The sequence below is a fragment of the Hemisphaericaspora subhashii genome (assembly GCF_019202705.1).
Source record: "Hemisphaericaspora subhashii strain CBS 10753 chromosome Unknown scaffold98, whole genome shotgun sequence".
NCBI lineage: Eukaryota > Fungi > Ascomycota > Pichiomycetes > Serinales > Debaryomycetaceae > Hemisphaericaspora > Hemisphaericaspora subhashii.
In genome coordinates, this window is record NW_026057268.1 from 30,805 (window position 1) to 50,844 (window position 20,040).

Here is a 20,040-nt window from a genome sequence, read left to right on the forward strand (position 1 = left end):
TGTTAGATTGCTTATTGTGATGCAAGGCACAAGACAACTTGTGACATTTCCAACAGCCAAGAAAAAAACAAACAGGACGCAACCCTAAGTCACCTTACACGTCAAACAACGCACTAATTTTCCCTATAACCATGTCAAATAATCCAAAATTTACAAAAGAACCAGTCAGTTCGTATTCCTACGGCTTATATTAACATAGAATATGTCTCTTGTTCTTTTAAACAATATGGGGGGGGAGGGGGCGTGTTGTTTTATAGTTCATTTTTTTGTATGCATATTCTGGCATATTTCCTAATTTGGAATAATAGATTATTTTTCTTACGCTTTTTAGACGCGTGTCAATTTTTATTATAGTGTACATTTGACACATAGTACGAAACGAATCATACACACAATAAGCCTATCCTGTTTATAAGTTGATGCTGTATTCTCGTTGTCGGATAGTGTTGAGAATTTTGGCTTGTGAGGGCTTTGTCAATTCGTGAATTCTTTAATGTTAGAAAATTATGCCGCCTCCTTGTTCCTGCCTTGGGCTTTAACCCTAAATAAACGAATTTGAAAAGAGTTTGCCATATTTCATCAATTTACCTCGCCTCTGACTAGTAAAAAAAATATCAGTTCGCGTGCTTGATGATTAGAGCACAAAATCGGAGAGAATTGAAGTGAGCTGTATATAACCCTGTCAAACATCCCTATAGCAATAGATATCAATAAGTGAATTTATGAGGAAGCAATTCCCCCCTAATTGAAACAGTTTGTAAGATTGTAATCTAATGCTTATTTTACAAGATGTAGTATTACTCCCAATCATGCAATACATTTGTCATATATAATCAATTTACACGAATTGACAACTACACCCCCTCCCTTCCTCTAAATTAATTTTATTATTTTTTTTTGGGATTTTCGGTAAACTCTTTTTTTTAGTGCGTACTCAGTAATTAATAGTATGTGAGAGTGAGTGCGAGAAAAAAGTTTTTCTTTAAATTTTCTTATTAAATTAAATCAATTCTTTGGTGATTCTTTTTTTTAATAAACTTTTTTTTATTTTATTTTTAGATTCCCCTTAACCCTTTAGTAACAAATAGAGAATCGCTAGTAATAGGGAGAGATTATAAGATTGATATATATATATATACCTGCGTGTTTAAACCAATTTGATTAGAAGCAAATACCAAAGATCACCAGTACTACTACTACCACCACCACCGCAAAGTAAATCTTCCAAGAAAGTTTTTTACAACAACAATTCAAGAGATTTTTTCTTTTTTTTTTTTGTGGTGTTTTTGTTGAACGTTTTTAATTGAAAAGATTCAAAATTTTATTCCACTATTCACAACAAATCAATCTTATTGAGTAAACTATCAAGTGTTCAGACAACCCCCTAATCACGAGGAAAGGAATATAACAAAGCCTACTGTCAATTAAACCACGCTTGTATATTTGATTCCTTTTATTCTTTATTAGTAATCGCACGCACCCGCACGCCGTCCATAGCCACTACCACATTTTTATATATAACAACAGCAATGTATAAACAACCAAGTCATACATATTCGTCAACAGATTCCTTGCGAAGACTTTCATCAAATAATCCATTCAGGTCACAAGTTGAGTTAGATTATCAACAACCATTAGTACAAGAACCAAACAATAGTCCACCAAGACCAATGTATAGTCCTTCAAGATTATCAAATGTTTCTCAATCAGCAAGTTTTGATTCTTGGGTACGGAAGAATAAACAATTAGTAGATGTTTCGAGTGATGAAGAAGATGATGGAAGCGAATATAGAAGTCAAAATAATGGATATAAAACTGTTTCTCATGCAATAACAGGTCCACCGCAATTCCCGCCGCGGGCAACAAGGGCAGATAGCGATACAAGTATTCAATATTCTGCAAGGTATGTATTTTTTTTATTGTTCTAACGAAATTGTTTTAGGTTCATGTTTTATCTTAATTGAAGAGAGGAATGGAGGGGAGGGGGAAATACAAACGAATAATACTTTAACATAGTCCAACATAATTTAGTTCGGAGCTTTTATCCGTCCTGTCAATTATTGGCGCACACAGAAAGAAAATGGACTATTTGGAATAGTTAGCGTATTGTATAATATGCTTGTTGGTCCATTTTTGCAAGTACAATACGATAATACAAGGTGTGCAATAAGTTGATTAAAAAGGTAGAGGTTTGAGATATTTTTGGTCAAGAGCCCAGAGTGGGGCACTGACGAGGAAAAGAACAATAGAATGTCTTTTTTTTCCGCATGCCAGTTGGACCCCCCACGAAAAGATGATTCAAAGACATAGTCCACGGCATTTAATCAATCAAGACGGCTACTGCGTTAAGCCTCTTGTTGAAATGCTACTGACTAAAGATTCAAATTGTGTTTATTAGGTGCCAAATATATCAAACATTTCGCTTAAAATTGATACCAAAAAAAAATAATTTGTAAGCGAAAACAAACGAATATCCAAACCCAAAAAAAATAGGAAACGAACACCTAAGAAAAAAATCATACAATCAACTGATACAAAAAATTTTAGGGTCAAATCATCTCAGGGTTGCTTTTTTTTATGTTAGCAAAAATATTCGTTCTAGTTTCCCCCTTCTTTTTGTTACAACCATAGTCACAGGATAATCAAAGATAGATAAAACAGAGCCTATTCGAATCAAAGGGATAACAATATACTAACTATTAAATAGTGTAACAATGCAATCTAATAATCCATTTGCTTCCAAAATAAGTGATCAGAATGGCAATAAGCCAATTCGCGAACCTCCAGTCGCACCAAGAAGAAATAGCTCTAGCAAGACGCCTCCCTCACGTCCACCAAAACCACCTCAGAGCGTGGCACCACCACCAACATATGAAGAAGCTTCAGGTGTAGAAGCAGCTAGACGAGAATATAGGAGAGAAAAAACTTCAACTAACAACAACAATAACTTCGAAAGTCCATCCAAACCACATCGTTCACAGTCTGATAGAAGTCATCATCGTTCACATCATCATTCAAGAAAGGACTCACGTAATACCCCATCCCGTACTCATCAATCATCCACTTCAAAGGGGAAATCACCATCTAAAAAGAAACAACCAGAACCTGTAAAGGCTAAAAACTTGGATACTATTGATAAATTGGATGTTACTGCCTTTTTCGGAGGTGGTTTCCATCATGATGGTCCATTTGATGCCTGTACTCCCCATAGAAATAAGAATGTCAAAGCTCCTCCCGTGATGGCTTTCCCAATTGATGGCCCCAATAATTCTATTAAAGGAATGGGTGGAAATATCGATAAGAATGAACAAATGAATTTAGCATTTGGGACATATAATGTAGATGATCAAAATGAAATAGTGGGTAGAAAAGTTTCTATTCATGAAGCCGCCCGTCGTGGAAGTGATTCTGGTATTTTAAAAACAAATCGAGTTTCAAATGATCCTTCAAGTACTTTATATACACCAAAACAAAACCCATCAGTAATTAATTTTGATTCAAATCTTAAAGCACAACCAGTATATGGATCAACTAGTGCAGGACTAGGTTCTACTACTTTTGTAGATGGTGCGCCTGCTCCTAAAAAAGCAGTCCAAGAATCTGAATATTTAAATGCCGCCAATTCATTAGGGAGGAAGAAATCTTTGGCACAAAGATTAAGAAAGAATAGTTCTTCGGAAACTAATACAAGAAGAAACTCTGGTGATAAAGAGCCCCTAACTGGAATATATGCCTCTCATTCAGAAGGTGGAATAAAGGGACCTTTGAATGACGGTGGTATTGAGAAAGGAGATTTGTTGAAACCGCCCTCGGCTGGATCATCATTTATTAGAAGAGTAAAGAGTTTAAAAGTCAAGAAATAATGAAATGGGTTTATTTTGTTTCAGTAACTATTTTTTCTATTTTATGAAATTAGAGAACGGTTTTTTTATGTTGTCCAGATTTCGGGGTACTTTTATATAAACTTATTTGTGACATATCCAAAGGGTTGGGTGTTTTAGAAGTATTACTTTCCATGAATGAACAGAGAAGTTTCGCAGCTGAGAAGAAGGTGGTAGACGAAGTTTAGAGAGACTAAAGTCTATTTCTTATTTTTGTCGAGGTAGATTAAAATATCCGAGAACGGTTCTCAGGTTTGTTTTTTTTATTGTTTAAATGTTCATTTATTATGTGTATTTGTATTTTCTCTTTTAATTAGTTTTAGTTTGTATGAATTTTTAGTATTTATTACCAAAATCATTCAATAGTAATTAATCACTCTGGTTTACAATAAAGGTTTTGTTGCAAATTTTCAATATGGTCACGTGATTGAGATTTTTTTGGTTTGGAAAAAAAAATTATCAAAATTCATTCTTTAAAAATTTTCAACAGTTTTATAGAAGGCTAATCAGAATCACATCTTCAATAACAGAATATGTTTAGAGCAGGTAGCAAGATAAGGGTGCAAAGCATTGCCAGTCGCTATGCCCAATCAGTTCGTTTTGCTTCTTTCAAATTAGCAGAAATTCCAACCCTTGAAGCTCTCGCTGCAGAACAATCGGGTTTTAGTGGATTATTTTCCAAGCAAGTACTTCAAGAATTATGGTTCAAAAGAGGTCATGATTTGACTACCCAGGTGAATACCCATTTGAACGAATTGGATACCTCCTCATTTGATGAAAGTGGTTTCAATCTTAAGGAAGTCATATCTAGTACCACCAACAAACCACAATTCTATGATCTTCACAAAGCTGCATCATATTTATATAATTTACAATTCTTTTTTGAAAACATTAAACCAGTTCAACAAGTCAGACCTGGAAACGAAGTCGCCAAAGTAGGTTCTGGTGCAATTTTGGAAACTCCACGAGATACTTTTGCTAATATTCCAAAAGATGAAGAATTTGTAGCTTGGATTACTGATAGTTTTGGATCCGTTGATGAATTCCGTACCCTTTTGTTAAATTCAGGTAGAGGTATTAAAGGGGATGGTACTGTTTGGTTGGCTGCTGTCAGTGGTGTGTCCCAAGATTTCACTTTGGGTATGGATCCAAGTAGAGTGAAATATCAAAATTTGGCAGTTGTTAATACTTATAATGGAGGTATTTTAAATGACGGTGATAGAGCTGGTCAAATGAAAAGAATGAAATCTTTAATGGAAATGAGAAAAGCCAAAGAGGCAAAGGAAAATAAAACTACAGAAGAAGTAGCTGAAATTTCTTCTATAGATGAAGAACTTAAACAATTAAGTTTGGGTAATGTAGAAGATGCTGAATATGAAGTTGCTTTCCATAATAAATCTTTGCTCCCTCTTTTAGCTATTGATGTTTCTCCAAGCGCTTATTTACTCGACTATGGTGTTTATGGTAAGGATAGATATTTAGAAAATGCTTGGGAATGTATTGATTGGGATGTTGTTATTAGTAGAATGCCAGCTAGACATAAACAAGCTCTTGACTTATTCTAGATTAGTTGATGATATCTTGTAAATAGAAATTTCCATCGAATAATTATAAATAATTGTTACAAATCTTGTTGTAAAAATAGGTATGCTATACAATCTTTGATACTATTACTACAAAAAATATATTTAATCTAATTAGCTCTTAATAACTTTCTTAACAATTTTTTCAACTTCATCCCAATCATCAGTTGGAACTCTGGTCATTTCAATTCCAAAGTAATTCTTAATTGAATTCAAAATTTCAAATGATCTCTTATCACACACAAATGAAATAGCAACACCCACTCTACCAAATCTACCAGTTCTACCAATTCTATGTAAGTAAGTAGATGGATCAGCTCTTCCATCTTTGTCGGTAGGTAAATCATAATTAACAACCATAGAAACAGATGCAATATCAATACCTCTAGCTAAGACATTTGTAGTAATTAAAACCTTAGATCTACCTTGACGGAAATCATCAATTAATCTATCTCTATCAGCTGTTTCTAACCCACCATGTAAAATAGAAACAGTATGACCTTCTTGCTTCATCTTATGGTATAATTGGTTGGCAGTTTCTTTTCTCTCTACGAAAATAATGGAAGAACCAATAGTTAATAAACCATACAATTCACATAACACTTCAAACTTATGATTGGCGGAGTTACAATCCATGTATAATTGCTTAATACCTTCGACATTCAATTCTTCGTGTTTCAATTCCAAAGAGTTTGCATTAGGCACAAATTTTTCAGCATAAGAACGAACTTCTTTTGCAAAAGTAGCAGAAAATAAAACCAATTGACAATCTCTAGGTATAATTCTCTTTATTCTAAGACATTGATCTCCCAAACCTTGTGCTTCCAACATATTATCTGCCTCATCCAAGACGAACACTTTAAGTTTAGAGATATTGAGTTGTTTTCTTCTAATCAAGTCATTGACAATACCTGGAGTACCAACAATAATGTGGGCATTGGTATGTTTTCCTTTTTCAATTGCATCAGGAACAAGCAATTGTGTGGTAACTTTAGTATATTTACCCATTGTAGAAACGACTTCCAAAGTTTGTCTAGCTAATTCTCTAGTAGGTGCTAAACATATACATTGAGTAAAAGGAAGATTTTCATCTACTCTTGATAACATTGTTAAAGAAAATGCAGCAGTTTTACCAGTACCTGATTGAGATTGACCAATCATATTTTTAGGTGGATTGGAGATCAATAATGGCAATGCTTTTTCTTGAATCTTGGAAGGCTTGTTGAATTTCATGGCGTATAAACCTTTTAATAATTCTTGTGATAATCCTAATTCTTCAAAAGATTTAACAGAATATAATGGAGAATTTGGATCAGCTTGTAAATCAGCCAATTTGACTTTGACTTCATATGTGGATTGGATAAGATTACTCTTGTCGTCATCATCCTCCTCTTTGGATTCTGACTTTGAGTCTTCTTTTTTATCCTCTTTAGTTTCTGGTTTTACTTCTTCTTCTTTCTGTTTTGTTTCTTTCTTTGGCTCTTCAACTTTTACGGATTCCTTTTCTTTTTCAGGTACTTTTTCCTCTTTGGGTTTGGTTGTTGTACCGAGTGAAAGGGATGCAAGTATCTCAGATGCATCAGCATCTACCTTTGAGTCTTTAGACATTTCTTTATAATTCTATTGCTTTGAATGATGTTCTTAAAAAGTATGGAAGATGTGCAAAAAAAAATTAACATTCTTTGAAATTTTTCGAAAGGCAAACATTGAGAAAAAAAAGTAATTCAAAAAAGAAGCCCGACGCGGGGGTCGAACCCGCAACCTTTTGATACCTCTCAAGAATGAGTGTTCTTAAAAGTCAAACGCTCTAGCCATTGAGCTAGCCAGGCTTTTTCTGAAATTTTGGTGTTTGAAAGTAAATGGCATTAAATTTGTGCACGTGACTTTTGCGTGACTTTCACATGATTTACGTGTGATATATGCGTGACTTTCGCGTGATTTTTGAAAAATTTTGCAATTTTTTTGACAAAAACTTTGTAAGCAAGGAATTCAAGTTGAAATGACTTCATTATCGATAACTAATATTCATCTAAAGATGATTTATAATTGAGGATAACCACTATATAAAGATAGAGAATCAGGTTTTATGTTTCTAAAGTGTTTGGGCTCAAGGAACTAGTTGATGAAAATTAGAAGTGCGATTGAAATTAAGCTCCGTTTCAAGAGGTTTCTGATCATCTTTTGAAGGCTCATGAGAGCCATATTCTGGTAAATTGTAATATATTTTATGAAGTCACTCTATTTACATGATTTTAATTCAGAATAATTCAGAACAGTCTGCACGATACATTTGAAAATGTCCTTGCAGGGAGTTAAAATCCATTCCTCACATAAATTCCATTCAAAACTTATTCAAAACAATTAACAAGTGGGACTATATATTCTATAAATACCAAACTGAAATGGTCAAGGATTGTTCAAACTATCCAATTATCGTAAATACTTCTTAAACAGTTAGCAATGGGATCAAATTGAAAAGAGCATGGAAAAGAAAAAAATTAATTGCTGCAAAATTTTCTAAATTTGTAGTGAACTATTTTATTTTATTACTCAGACAAGGATAAAAATTGAATATATTTTAAAATGCAGTACAACTCAAATCCTTTCTAACTGGATAAAGTAGGATTCATTTGGTAAATCATTAATTGATAGTTAGTGGGTATCTATTTGTAAATTTGAAATGAAGCTTTTTCATTGGTAGCGTTGTACTGTAAGTGTGGCCAAAAAAAAAAATTAGACTAAAATCAATTCAATAATAAACAGGAAAAAAATCAAAACTAAAAACTCAAGATTGGCCGATTCAGAAGCAAGCAATTTCAATCAAAATGGCTAAAGGTAAAGCCACAAATAAAGACAAGCCATTGAAGTCTATACTAAAGAAACCAAAACCCAAAGCATCTCAATCCACGGAAGAAACCGAAACATCAATAGAGCAGCGGCCACCACCACCCAAACCCAAGGTATATGTCAACAAAGATCAAGATGGGAAGAAATACTCTTTGTTTAATATATGGATAATTCTATTAGCTCTTAAATTGTTAATTGCCATCGGATATCATTCGACTGACTTTGATGTTCATAGGAATTGGCTCGCGATTACCCACAACATACCCATGTCAAAATGGTATATCGAAAAGACTTCTCAATGGACATTGGATTACCCTCCATTTTTCGCTTACTTCGAATGGGCTTTATCTTATATGGTTCCTGATTTTGTAAAGAGAGATGGTTGCTTAGATATCGTTGAAAAGGGAGTATATGGTTTACCAACAGTATATTTTCAGAGAATCACAGTTATTGTCAGTGAAATTGTTTTGTTCTTGGCATTGCAACACATTATCGACACTTGTCCAACACACGCTGTCAGAAGAAGAACTTACGTTGCTACTGCAAGTCTCGCATTGTCCCCAGGTTTGATAATTATTGATCATATCCACTTCCAGTATAATGGAATGATGTATGGAATATTATTGCTCAGTATTAATTCTGCTAGACTTCAGAATTACTTGATGTGTGGATTTTGGTTTTCGGTATTATTATGCTTCAAACATATATACCTATATTTGGCTCCGGCTGTTTTTGTCTTCCTTTTGAGAGCGTACTGTTTGCGTTTTAACTATGATAAGAAGAGAAACTGGATTGTTAATGTTTTCAATTTTGTTCAATGGAAAAATCTATTTAAACTAGGATCAGTTGTTGTTGCTGTATTCGCAGTTGCATTTGGCCCCTTCGTTTATTATCAGGCTATGCCCAATTTGTTAGAACGATTGTTTCCATTTAGTCGTGGATTGACTCATGCTTACTGGGCACCAAACATGTGGGCCATCTATTCATTTTTCGATCGATTTTTCATCCAGATCTATAAACGTGTACCAATGGCAAAATACCCTTTACAGAAAATATTCCAGGTTGATCCAGAGCTACTTGCCAATGAGCAGGCGTTGCGATCATCCACAAGAGGAATTGTGGGAGATATAGAATTCTTTATTCTTCCAACAATAACTCCCAAGTTGACTTTCTTGCTCACATTATTTTATCAAATAATGGCTTTAATACCATTATTCCTCCAACCAAACTATAGACGTTTTGTCGGTGCTTTGACATTATGTGGTTATGCTTCTTTTGTTTTCGGATGGCATGTACATGAAAAAGCAATCTTAATTGTTATATTCCCAATGTCATTACTTGTAGCGAGGGATAAGAAGCTTCTTTCCCCATATAGTTTATTGGTCAGTTGTGGATATGCATCCCTCTTCCCATTAATATACACAGCCAATGAATGGTTATTGAAGGTAGCATATACGTTTTTATGGTATATAATATTTTACTTCAATTTCAAGAAGGTTGTTCGTATACCTAAAACAATGGAATCGCAAGGAGGAATTATATTAGATAGGGTCGTGAACGGATATATCCTAGGATTAGTTATTGTGATTACTTTTACCAGTTTGGTTGATCTTTTCAAGAATAAATTCCCAGTGTTGAAAAATTTAGAATTCTTGAATTTGATGATTTACAGTGTTTATTGTGCGGTTGGGATAATAAGCAGTTGGAATGGTTTCAGCTGGCTATACTTTGTTGAAGACTCTATATGGAGCGAGGATGTGTAGATAGTAATATATTGACTTGTAGAATAAACATTGCCAAATTGAATTGACAAGTAAACGCAGCTAGAGGACTCGTTGCAACTTGTGTCTTATACAGTGGTGGAAGTAACATATATTTTCTTCTTTTGGTTCGGAAAAGATCTGGTTTCTCGACCCAAAGTGACGAACTTCATATTGCGTTCTTTATGTAGTTTCACCATTATTGGAATCCAGGAAGCTGACGCAGAAAAGTTCTTTTGACTTCCGAGCATTTCTTGCGTTCCTCACAGATTTTGCGGCCAATAACAAATGAAAATAAAACTTGGGGGGAATTCTTAAGGTGGTCTCCCAGGAGGTTCCAGTCAATGAAAAAGACAGTGGGGTTATAAACTTACTTATTGTATATTCTAATTACTTTCATAGAGAATGGAGATATGAAATGCAGAGATCTCCTGCGAGATTCTCTACACCATGATGGTAGGGAAATATGATGCCACGAAAGAAGCAGATTTTGGGCAGTTACTTGGCAATAATTGAACAAATAAACAGAGAGATTTTTCCGATATTGAAAAGCTGTATTTAACAACTACAATTCATTGATATGGCCCTGGATACCCTTCGAAGAGATGTTGTAAGTCAAACATTGGATCAAGAAATTTTTCGCAACCATCTGTTCTTCATACAATTTTTTAAGTTCCATTACTATTGCAAGACTTCATAATTCGGGACTCTAAGCATTTATGAATAAACTTGAAATACCTTAGCCACCTTCTATATATGAAACAGATGGTTATAATAAATTTAATATGGATAACTTCCTTAAAAACCCTGATATCCACCAATTCCGACCTGATCACGTTCCAAATAAATATTGTGGAATTTAATAACGAGGGTAAATTCGGCCCAAAATTGTTAGCGGACACGTGATATAAATCACCCGACTCGTTCAAATTTTGAAAATGTAAATTTCAAGAAATGGTTCTGTGGTCTAGTAGGTTATGGCATCTGCTTAACACGCAGAACGTCCCCAGTTCGATCCTGGGCAGAATCATTCTTTTTTTGCAACTTTAATCTCCAGGTAGATATTCAGCTACCTATGCAGATTTCTTTTTCAAAGGCTAAACAACCTTCTCATCTTTAAGATTTATTAAAGGTATATTTTTAAATGGTGATTTTTGATTCGAATTAACGTTATTAAATGAATTGTTGCGAAATCAAATTTTTTGGTTGCAAAAATTTTAATCATCTTGCCTAACGATTAATTAATTTACCTTTGGAGTAATAGATATCTCAAGAATGTAACCAGCTTATATATTGGAGTATATACTATCCTTTTGATTTCTATTGAAGTTTGTCACTTGAAGTTTGTTACTATGTTTGTCAACTGAAATTTTAACTACTTTCCCTGCCCAAATGCGGTGGACTGAACGTGCTGAAAAACACACCCATGAATAGATTGGAATAAGAGATGAAATTCCAAAGACAATAGAAATATGAGAAAATCTGGATCCAAGCTTAGCATATACTCTCAGGTGTAATGAAGCGAATTCAAACCCACAACGCGATGGCTTCTTCCAACATAAAAGCAGAACACTATGAGTGCACCTTCAAAACTAGAAAATGAGGCATAAGAGCCTTTTTAGTAGTACCCATATGTAGTCGATGAAAGTCAGGAAGCGAATTGATTAAGTATAATTTCTGGGTAGAACTCAAATGGCAAGGTGGCAGGTGAGAGTAACGTTCGACCCAAATTAAAACGAACATTGAAACTCTCGACCAGAAAAAAGATCCCTCGACCTAAATTCGCGCTGTTGCTGAAGCAAAGATAAATTATATCGTGCGAGCAGAGGAAGAGATAGGCTGCAGCGAAATTATCATGGGTATCGCTAGTAGGAATAATTTTGTATGCAGATGATTAAGTAATAATACAAAGAGAAGTATACATGCATATATATTCTATTTTAAAAAATGTCTATCAATGTTTTGAATTGAAGATGTAGTCAGGGAACAAAGCTTCCCAATCCTCATTAAATAAATCCGAAGTCATCAAAACCGGTGGTCCACCAAGGAAATCTATATTCTCATCAAATACTAAATCAGCGTTTGTATCTACAACAGAAGCAGTACCAGAAGCAATACTTGAAGCTGGAGAGGGATTTAAGTTCGCTGACGAACTGGATGGTGGATTCAGTGGTGTATATGTGGACCTAACGACTGAAACTTTGGCTGGCTGTGGTGATTGCATAATTGGCAAGTCTGCATGGTTTGAACTAAGAAGGTTTGCTTTGAGTGCCATGGGAATGACAGGTTTCTCAAGCTTCACTCTTGCTCGTTTCTTAGCTTGAGTCATGCTTTCACTCTCTTGTAATTCACCTGTTTCGTACCTATGCTTCAATTTGATTTTAATTAAGTTGTACGACTTTTCAGCTAACTTCCAAGTCTTTGAACAACCATATAAAACTGCCATAAAGAATTGCAATCTGTCCTTTTTCTCATTCACTAATTGTTCGCTAGTGTTCGTTAACAAGATAATTGAGATCGACAAAATCGAAGAGTACACAATGAAAATTGAAACTCTCCTATATCCATGAGACGTTTGAAACTTCTTGATGGACTCATATAAATCGTCAATGGCATTGGAGCAAATGGACAACGGGGATAAATAATGGTCTTGTGGTGGAATTCTGTCACTTTCAATACCAACAAACGGTCTATTAAGACATAACAATAATATATAGTAGTAATATCTTATACCAGAATAGGTGGGATTCTCACCGGTCAATTTCAATTTCTCACGATTCCATTGTAAATCATCTGGTAAGGTATTCTTCCAATTCATAATTTGATAATTATATTCAGTTAACTTTTCCCATCTAGAAACAAAATCTAAATCATCATTGTTCGAATCATCATTTTCAGAATCTGATTTGGTAAAGATATCATTCAACATATTGTCAGATATATTGATCAAGTTAATTATTTTGTTCAATGGATCTGAAATGTATGAGACCTTCGGTTGTGGTTGATGAAGAATTTTGAGCTTTTGTTTGGTGTATCCTTCATAAGTGAAATCATCAATCCATTCTAAATCAGGTAGATCATTTGTTTCAGGAATAGATGAATCAGATAATTTCAAGACAGATGGTCTTCCCAATAATAAACTTATAAAATGATCAGCCATATAACATCCCCAATAGATTCTAGATCTAATTTCAACATCTAATGAACTTAAGCTTTCCTTTGATTTAAGAAACCATACTCGGGGATTTAATTGGAAACCCAAATCAAATCCCATTCTCATCCCATTACCTGACAACATCCAACCACTTGAATTAAGTCCATTACAAATATCATAGAATGCTAACAACATAAAACTTTGCAAAGAAGTTATTGAAGGTTGACTCAACTGACTCAATAACAAGGATTTTGCTTCTTGATAAAACAGCATGGAACGATCATATATCTTTTCATCGTCTGACATTCTTGCACCAAGGGCACAGATACTAAGAACTAATATCTTCGAGCAATACAAACTGTTGGGTTTTGGATTAAAAAAGTCAAGAAGGAATGCTTCTCTAAAAATGAACATATTGTGATCAGGGTATTGCCAAGTGAAAAACAATTTGAGACATGCTAAAATATCTGGATCCTTATTCATTCGACTTATTACCGAGGAATCTCTATCCTTTTTCAGGAGTTTGGAATTTCCAGCCATTAAATTGTCATCATAGATAGATGTGGGTCCATAAAACGCTCGATCTTCATCTTCATCATGATGGTCTCCCGAGGAATGCGATAATACCGAGGTGCTTGAACTTACTCTTTTATTTTCCAAAAACTCTTTATTCATTAATTCATTAAGATCTGTTTTATTGATTAAATCAGTCTTACTTTCTATTGAATCAAGGCTTTTAAATAATTTCATGAATCGAGTCAAAGACTCCACTTTATTTTCAAGGTTTGAAACATAGTTGGCAGCTGGTCGCTTCTTACGCATATCATCAGTAGTTTGGACACATTCGACACCTGCCTTCAAACAGTTATTACATGGGATCTCGAAGTTACATTTGACTTTACGTGAACGACATCGTTGACAACTCAATTTTTTTGGTTGTTTGTTTGATTCGGACATTGGAGAATCTGGCTTAGACACTGAATTTGTTGTATTATTCCCCTTTCGTTTTCTTGCTGTCGAAGACAGCTGTGGCAGATCCATAGTCGTAGCAAACCCTAACAGTTGTATATTTATAAGGAAAAAGGAATAATTAAAATGGATGAAAATGTGAATTAAAAATAACGGTTTTTTACAACAAATCCCGTGTGATGCAAAATGAGTTTAATGTGTTAAAGTTGTGTGAGTCTTAAGCGAATTTCCCGTAGTAAACAATAAGAACACAACAGCAAGCTTCCATGAGCAATTTGCGCCTCCTTAATAATGTGTCGATTGTTTTATTAAAAACCAATTTAAATGAGTTGATTAAATTCTTTGTTGTGATTTGATGATTAATAAAAATCTCTCTCCCCCCCCCAAACTGGTACTAATTTTTTTTTTGGGTCGGCCGCAATTACAAGAACAATTCAACGGTAGGGGCTCGACCTACCGTTCCAATGTATTTTTTTTTCTTCGTGCGCATTCTATTTAAAGGAGGGGAACGAAACAAGAGTATGAAATAACGAACAAACAACTTTGAAGAGGAAAAATAGAACACCATAATGGAAGGTCGTGTTCTAGAGGACGGTATACTTCTCCGACTTAATGTATGCATGTGAATGTATTTTAAGTCTGTAATCTATAAACTGTCTAATTCAAGAATAAGATCTGATATGTTGAATAAATAACGGTTAAAATCCCCACTGTAATTAATAAATAATCAAATATGGTAAATATCTTTTCTTTTGTGGTCTTGGAATCTGATCTCATAGTCTTCAAATGAATTAATGGCGGATATATATACACTAACGGAATGCAAGCAAAGCATCCGTTAAATGACACAAATTTGTCAATATGATTAGCGTTGAGATAAGCCACAGTACTTATCACAATCACAGCAATTGCTCTAAATAAATTCTTTAACCATTTGACCAATGGATTATACTTACCAGATTGGTGATACAATTTCCCATCATCGTCTCTTTGGCCATTCCGTTTGTGTCTGAAAATCAATGATTCACCAATCTTAATAGCTGGAAATAATTGTAAAGGAGCAGTCAAAAATACAGCGATGGAATACAATACTAAAATCGACTGTACAGCAATACTACTTTGGGGTAAATTCAAAATGATGATTGATCTAACTTCATCTCCAAATGAAAGATAACCTAAGGTACCAATGGCAACAAATAACGCCGTTATAACAACCATACTTATTGACAAGACCATTGGAAATTTCTCTGGCTGTTTCATCGAAGCCTCGATTGGTAGTATCAAACCAATACCCTCAAAAGATGTAACTGCGACACCAATTAACATTGTCCAACTATTAGGATTGAAATTGGTAATATTAGGACCAATACCATTCAAATAAATATTCAACCCCGAGAACCAATATATAATCACTAACCCAATGATAATAAATGCTGATGAGATTACTGAGACTAAAGATAACTTGGTCAAATTTCTGATCAAAACTAAAGGAATCATCACAATACATTGGATGATAACAAGGTTGACACTAGTTAACCAATCTGGTGTAGTCTCTAAGTAATGTGATATAAACGCAATCATATTCTCACTGGTGAATAAGATATATGTAGTAACAAACCCAATTTGACTAATGATAATCGATACCAAAATAGAATATTTCAAGGGTTTCCCATACGTCTTATATCCAAGTTCACCGTATGATGTCAAACCAAGTGTATTCTTTGCGTCTATTAATGCAATGTAACAAATATAAGTTAGCAAACCAAACATGGTCAATGTCACTATTGAAAATAATAACCCACCATTATAAAATGCACGAGGTAAGAACAAGACACCTGAACCTACTAAAGATTTAAATACCAAGAAGAACGCTTTCGGTATAGAAGCAGTTCCTGTTGGTTGTTCTCTAAATTTCGGTCTCAGTTTCTTGGGCTGGCGAGGTGCAGTTCCATATGCTCTTCTTTCTACAGCCAACAAGCTCGATTCTTCGTCAAAAACGTCTTCATATTGACTTGACTCTTCTGACACGCCTTCTTCCTCATCGCTAAAATCTTCCCCGGCGAAATGTCCATAAATACTCAAGAATTCCATAAAGTTTCTTGTTAAAAAGTTAGGAGGTTCTTGATTCCTCTGAATTGCTTGCTGAATTAAAAATTCACGCCTGAATCCACCAGGCACGTTGATATCACTTGCTGTTGAACCTCTTCTCGTCTCTTCCAAGTATGCTGAGAATGATGAACTTCTAGTTCTTTTCTTTGGGTCAGGAATATTAATTCCATCAGGATGATTTTCATCGGCAATTGCAGCATGCTCTAATTGATGATACAAACGACGACTTATATCTCCACCTTGTAATTTTAAACTCTCTTCAGGGCTTACTAAATGTTTCCCAATTGTCTTAAGGTCGAGACCTTGGGAGGCAAGACTATTTAGATTTGAAATTTGTTCTTCATAACTTTGTGAAACACTTGAACTTGAATGGTCCTGTTGCAGATGCAGATTCTGTATGTTTGTTATTGGCATGACTGTCCTTAGATTGGAAGTTGAATTGCTAGATCTGAGAGATGCCGGAGTTGCCAGTCTTACTGGACTAGCCTCGGTATTCTGAAATGAGGAATTGGAAATATTAGCTTGTCTCATCTTTCAAAATGGTCAAATTCACTAAAAATTTTAGATTCAAATAAAATGATCTATTATTATTGAATTGTAGGTAATAGTTAATATGGAGGGGGGGGGATCTATGTAATTCCTTACAACTATAACTATGAAATGTGACTGTCTTGTAATTTTTAAAAATAAACTGAAACGAAACGATGTAACAACCACCAAAAAATATACTCTCATTAAATATCAAAAAAAATGATGATGATCCAGATTTGACAGATTTTGTGACTTTTCTTTTTTTCTTCCCTTTTTGGCATTCGTCAAATCAAATGAAAATTGCCACATATTTTTAGCCATTCAAGCATCGGGCATCGAAAGTTAATAATGGTCTAGCAACAATCAAGGTTCAATATGCAAAATAGCATGCAGATGGTCACACTTAAAAGGGGGTAATAGTCAAGCGTGGCAAGGCATTAGGTGAGTGTCGTCACCACTGCAGCAATTGAAATTTTGGTTGCAAACATTGAGTATAGTACGCCTATTTCACACATTCTCAACCTCGAAACCAACTTATTCTGAAAATTTTCATGAAACACTAACAGCCTATTCTTTTCTGGAAGCTTTCTAGATAGGCGATATTGCTAAGGGCTGATTGTTGTTCTAAATCAATTGTCATTGCTACTAAGAACATCTTGACTATTAATGTGTGTGGTTTTTGCACCATGTATTTGTCGCCATGCCCCCTTTGGAAGGGTCACTTTATGTTATTCCAAATTATAATTCACTCATTCATAAAACAAAGTTGCGAGATACAGCCTGCAAAACAACATCAGTCACAACTCCCGTGGCTGTGAAAAGAGATGACCTAATATTGGAATAAGGTTACGAGAAGAAGGTTATGAATTTCAATTGTTGCATTTTTTCATCTAGAGTTTCATGTCTAAGAAAATAGAGTATTGGCAAATTTTAACTTTTTGTAAAACTTTAATCTGAAGAACTATAAAGAATATGACTAGGGATCTCTGGCTGAAACTTGACGAATACAAAGATAACGATCTGGAGTTTTCTACTAACTAATAAAAGAAACCGTAATGTAAATTTCTGGCAACATCGATTCTAAAAAAATTATTCGACCTCATTTCCAGGCAATGTCTACTTGAATTTTGCTAATGACTTGGTCCAAATTGAACATTAAAGGTTAATCTTACAAAGCTTTGTTAAAAAGCTTATCTGTAACCATCGAAACCGCCGGGATGTTACATTAATGATCATCCCAGTGAGGTGTGACTCTTCATGAAAAAGAGCAACGACGATATGTTCGGGGTTTGGGCAAGTGCCTACATCTACGAGAGCACACAAACTTTCTGGTAGTTAGCGACCATTGTTACATTTATCATGTCATTTACATACAATGGAATTGAATATTGATTGGCTATGATAGAACGATAAACTACTAGAATGAAATAACTTCCATCCCAAGCCATTGCTCCACTAGATTTACAAGTTGCAATATTTGGATTTAACGATAGAATTGAATTGGAGAGTCAAATTTACAAGCCAGGTCAAATAGTGGTTGGAAGAACCTAATACCTCACTCACGTACGTGAGTCTTCTGTTATGGTCATTTTGTGTCTGAAAAATATAGACTTTCTCATAGCCCGAGTGGCTGAAATACCGGTTATGATGCTAGTGTCATAAACCCGTTGGTTACACTTTTTCAGCTTTGCTTTCCAATTATTAATCATGCTCTTTCGCTTCGTCCCAAAAATCCCATCAACCCCAGATGACATGATGCACATCAAAGATAAATGTTTCATCTAGCATATGTCACATCTTGCATTGTGGAACTCCCCGAAGCTAAAACCAAGAGAATATGCTGATGGCAAGGACGAAATGCCAGGAATATCACTTCTGATTAATTTCATGCACGTCTGATGACCCGCGATAAGCTTCTCAAACATACGATTATATTCTGTTTGATTGTCGCACTGTACAACTCTGAATGAAACCTGGGGAAGGTGTAACATCAGCAAGATTTCTCTAAACTGCAATACTACATCCGTAACTGTATTTCCAAAATATTTATCAGATGACTTTGATTTAGTTTCAATGGAACGGGAATACTTTTCCATTAGTAATTAAATATTTCAAAATTGTGGGGAAAACGTCACAAACTTGAAAACTGCAACGCAGACATTATTTCGGAAGAAGTTTATAGCCAAAACACACAAAGGTCATTCTGGAAAAAATGTCTGTCATCAAAATATAGATCCGGAATTAATTTTTCCGTTAAGTTTAATTTTTATTTTTTATGCAGGTTGTGCATGAAACATGCCATTCTTTTTTTTGGCCAACGAGATTTAGAAGGTGGAACCTATCCACCAGTTTGTTAAGAAAAAATCCACCAACGGCAGAACCCCACAATTCGTACTACAACAAAGCCTTTGTATTGTACCTAACGGGGCTCCATTAACGAATGCTTTCACCTTCTCATTTAACGTCCCCCTCTTCATTTGTGTTCCAACTACGAACACCAACCTGCACTTCAAATGCAACGGATAAATGTATATGTACGATTGCACCAAAATGTGCTATAGATGATACGACCTGCATTTCGTAATCATCCGCTTCGATCCCAAAGACACCTTTTATTTTTTTTATGATAAAGCGAAGACTTTGAAGAGAAGGGCGCCTGAGTGATTTTCTCTTGCAAGTGTGACTTCACTTGATCCGTGCGAGTCCCTAATATTAATCCGAGCGAGTCTCTAATATTGCTCCGGGCGACTCAGTCAATTATGAACACTTCGGCCCTTTTGAAGTTTTATATTTATATATCATTAAATCCATGGATACTTACGAAAACAGCTTACGAGTCGAAGACAGAGTGCTGACTTTTTTAAAGCGTACCATGTGGCTCCTTAACAATCTTAGTATTATGATGCTTCCCATGACTGACATTATGGTCACTCATACAAAAGACTGACATTATGGTCACTCATACGAAAAGACTGACATTCCTGCCACTCATACGAAAAGACTGACATTACTGTCACTGATACAAAAAGACTGACTTGATTCTTTAAACTAACAAGCAGAAACGGTGATCATCACATCCGTCTTATATATAGATTTTAAAAATATTATATACCTCCCGGAAGGTAAATCAATCCGATCCATGCGGAAGTGATTCAATTGTATTTTTTATGTACCGTTTGATTTTTTCGGTATTGTTTGCCGGAACT

The 20,040-nt window shown here is 34.8% G+C and overlaps 6 protein-coding genes across 6 annotated transcripts; 3 read left to right on the top strand and 3 right to left on the bottom strand. All coding sequences in view use genetic code 12, as the record gives it.

The window, feature by feature from the left end:
* Positions 1-1,529: 1,529 nt before the first annotated feature.
* J8A68_002309 (uncharacterized protein) lies at positions 1,530-3,863 on the top strand (the record flags this gene model as incomplete). The annotated part of the gene is made up of 2 exons (XM_049406046.1): positions 1,530-1,903; positions 2,708-3,863. 2 exons carry the CDS (start codon positions 1,530-1,532, stop codon positions 3,861-3,863), a joined length of 1,530 nt encoding a protein of 509 aa, XP_049264403.1.
* Positions 3,864-4,414: 551 nt separating this feature from the next.
* J8A68_002310 (mitochondrial 37S ribosomal protein mS43) lies at positions 4,415-5,446 on the top strand (the record flags this gene model as incomplete). Its single annotated transcript, XM_049406047.1, has 1 exon — positions 4,415-5,446. The coding sequence occupies one exon, from the start codon at positions 4,415-4,417 to the stop codon at positions 5,444-5,446; it is 1,032 nt and encodes a 343-aa protein (XP_049264404.1).
* Positions 5,447-5,578: 132 nt separating this feature from the next.
* Positions 5,579-7,072, bottom strand: DBP5 (ATP-dependent RNA helicase; the record flags this gene model as incomplete). The annotated part of the gene is made up of 1 exon (XM_049406048.1): positions 5,579-7,072. One exon carries the CDS (start codon positions 7,070-7,072, stop codon positions 5,579-5,581), a length of 1,494 nt encoding a protein of 497 aa, XP_049264405.1.
* A 1,217-nt stretch (positions 7,073-8,289) lies between these two features.
* Positions 8,290-10,074, top strand: ALG8 (dolichyl-P-Glc:Glc1Man(9)GlcNAc(2)-PP-dolichol alpha-1,3-glucosyltransferase; the record flags this gene model as incomplete). The annotated part of the gene is made up of 1 exon (XM_049406049.1): positions 8,290-10,074. The coding sequence occupies one exon, from the start codon at positions 8,290-8,292 to the stop codon at positions 10,072-10,074; it is 1,785 nt and encodes a 594-aa protein (XP_049264406.1).
* Positions 10,075-12,025: 1,951 nt separating this feature from the next.
* On the bottom strand, positions 12,026-14,266 carry TEA1 (Tea1p; the record flags this gene model as incomplete). The annotated part of the gene is made up of 1 exon (XM_049406050.1): positions 12,026-14,266. The coding sequence occupies one exon, from the start codon at positions 14,264-14,266 to the stop codon at positions 12,026-12,028; it is 2,241 nt and encodes a 746-aa protein (XP_049264407.1).
* Positions 14,267-14,851: 585 nt separating this feature from the next.
* On the bottom strand, positions 14,852-16,834 carry J8A68_002314 (uncharacterized protein; the record flags this gene model as incomplete). The annotated part of the gene is made up of 1 exon (XM_049406051.1): positions 14,852-16,834. One exon carries the CDS (start codon positions 16,832-16,834, stop codon positions 14,852-14,854), a length of 1,983 nt encoding a protein of 660 aa, XP_049264408.1.
* Between the last annotated feature and the right edge of the window lie 3,206 nt (positions 16,835-20,040).